The following is a 2,906-nucleotide window of genomic DNA, read 5'->3' as shown; positions in this document are numbered from 1 at the left end:
ATATATCATAAACATGTAAAGCATTCCTGCTTCAGGCTGTGACCTCCCAACTATGATTGTTATACCTATTCACTATAGATTTTCCACAAATACAGCATAACTGGTCTGATGCTATTAGTGTTCCGCAAAGGTATAATATAGTCCGATTTGGCGCAATTAATGACATTGCCATTGCTTTTCAACAGTACTATACATAAAGAGCTGAACGTTGTAAACCTCTTCTGGTAAGGCTACTGTGTAATTAACACTATGCCGGCAAGAGAGAGAGCGAGAGAGAGAGAGGGAGAGAGAGAGGGGGGAGGGAGGGAGAAGCAGAGCACGGCGTACTATTGATTTTCTTGGCCTTATTGATTTCTTATACATGCAAGCACCCGCAGTTTATATTCACCATGCAACGTTGTTGACAACTTTTGGTAATACCAAAGAACCTATTGATCACTATATAGGCTCTTTGGTAATACTACGTAAGGGGGACAGGTTGCTTATCTCAGAACTAGTGTGTAAAACATGCATGTTCGGTGTGATCTCCCTCTGTTTTATTTCCTGAATTCCCACCTCGTATGCACCAGTGGGATTTCTGACACAAGCCACCCGTACGTGTATCATCTTATTAGCATTCTTCTGTTGAACTTACCATGGCGGCGACGTTGCTGGCAAACTGATGTAGTTTGCGACTTTGCGTACTACAATGTAGTTTGCGTAGTTGTTGTATACAGAGATGCGTGACCTATGACCGCTGATGACCCGTGTGTTGCAGACGAAGCTGGAGGTGAGGGATGCTGATGACAATCGCTTCTTTGTGCTGACGTTTGTGCTGTGCGGATGCATAGCGGGATGCATCCTTGCTGTCGTCGTCATCTACCTGGTGCGTCGCCACACCCGCTCCCAAGAGAAGCTGAAGAACATGACCAGCAACATCGAGTCCGAGGTCACCCAGGACTACCAGGTAACACTGACGTGACGTCACAGCACGAGGGCAGGACAGCTGGTGTCTGGGTTACAGTACAGGAAAGGGAACCACAATCTGTTAGGTCATGCCAACCAATATCAAGTGTCTTATGTGATTGGGATTTTTAAATAAATTTTAATTTATACATACAATAATGTGATTATTATCAAATAAAGCATTAAGAGACAGGTGAGCAAATTTAGATTAGGTGCAAACATGCTGTTTTTAGCTCACATTGACATCGTCAAGATGAGCTATTGCCATGGGGCATCGTCCGTCGTACGACCGTCCGTCCGTCTGTCCGTCAACATTTGGCTACGGTCAACGATAACTTGAGAACCATTTGACCCACATATTTCAAATTGCATACAGTTGTTACTCCTATGGGAGAGATTTGAACATCTTATTTTGGAGCACACCAGTCGACCTACTTTCGAGCCACGCGCATTTTTTGGCAAAAATGGAAATAGCCACAAGTCAGTTCAGGTTCAACGGATATTGCTCATTTTTGGTATGTGAAGGAATAAGGACTGGCAAATCAAATCACCCAAAACATATCACACGAGTTTTGATATATTTTTCAAAATTATGCAAATGAGGCAGATTACCTAAAAAAGTCAACCTATACTTTCGAGCCACGTTCACTTTTTGGCAAAAATGAAAATGGCCATCTAGATTCATTCGATTTTGTTAAATTTACCTACCTACCTACCTAATTATACCTACGTGTAATATTGTGTTTTAGATCTTCGTTATAGTAATTTGACTGGAATATTTTATTGCTATTATTTGCGCGATAATCGAAAACCAAAGTGGCGATCATTTAGGCGTAGCGCCATCTCTCACCCAGATTTCAGACTTTCAGATCTGAAACATTTATTTTCGCACCAAAACTAACCCTGAAACAAAACAGTGAAATTTCTATTAGTATAAAACAGGGAGTAAGGACATTTGATCACATTTTGGTTCGTCATAAATGAAACACTTACCAAATTTTAAATATCATCTCCCTCTTCTATCACACCCAAGGTGAGCTATAGTGTCATTGACACTTTCATTAAAGAGTAGAGTCATTAATTAAAACGAATGAGCAATGAGACAAGTCATCAATGTCAATGCATGCGGTAAATACTACAAGCACAGGATACAGCCAATACTCAAAACTCCACTGCAATTAAGGCGCAACAGTGAACCCAGGTAGTCGCACTCTACAGTTGCTGAATGATTCGTTAAATAATTACCCAACAACGCTCAGAGCGATGCGTGCTCTATTAGACCTTGGTAACAATTACCTTCATTATTATCACGATCATGCGCTTGGTTGGACGTAAGCACCAAGAGACTGCCAGGTGTGCGGGGGAGTGTGCTACTGCAGCACTCCTTGGTCACACTGATGCAAGGTGGGGGGCTGTCATAATAAAATATGTTTGTGAGAGAGCTAGAGTAAAGAAACAAGCTAGCATTCAACTGTGAACCAAAATGATGAGGGGTTAGATGCAAACATACCAGTTTAATGCAATTTTATATTTGTGATAATGCAGCTCTGTATTGTCACATGTCTGCTCCTCCCTTTCATGTTTCATTTGTCATTGGTTTAGATAAGGACTTCTAAAAGATTCTCAGCGAAAACGTTTTGTTCGTGGGTTTTCCTCAGTCGCGTGCAAGGCCTATAAATAAACACACGTTAGGAATGTGTGTGTATTTATAGGCCTTCGCCGCGTGTATGCTGATTATGAGCAACATGCAGTGCCATCTACAGGGAATCTGCATAATTAATAACCAGAACTCTGCAGTAGCGTGGCCAGTACAGCAGCATGGTGTAACAATTAAACGCCATAACACATAAGCCACACGGTGATCATGACGCCACGTGATGAATCGAGTTATTACGTTATTAGAATTATGCCGTTAGAACAGTATAATACAAAGAAAAGTTATATATTGTGCCCCCCCCCCA

General features: G+C 41.6%; 1 protein-coding gene across 1 annotated transcript in view; it reads left to right on the top strand.

The window, feature by feature from the left end:
* Positions 1-2,906, top strand: part of LOC106808477 — a gene marked incomplete in the record, with an annotated part of 118,905 nt that overhangs the window by 92,592 nt on the left and 23,407 nt on the right. Inside the window, 1 exon segment of the mRNA XM_014811215.1 lies at positions 758-946. Within this exon segment, the coding sequence (XP_014666701.1) occupies positions 758-946 (189 nt within the window).

The sequence above is a fragment of the Priapulus caudatus genome, unplaced genomic scaffold, assembly GCF_000485595.1.
Source record: "Priapulus caudatus unplaced genomic scaffold, Priapulus_caudatus-5.0.1 Scaffold13, whole genome shotgun sequence".
Classification (NCBI taxonomy): domain Eukaryota; kingdom Metazoa; phylum Priapulida; class Priapulimorpha; order Priapulimorphida; family Priapulidae; genus Priapulus; species Priapulus caudatus.
Note: the sequence above shows the minus strand (reverse complement) of the source record. Positions and strands in the feature narration are given on the sequence as shown.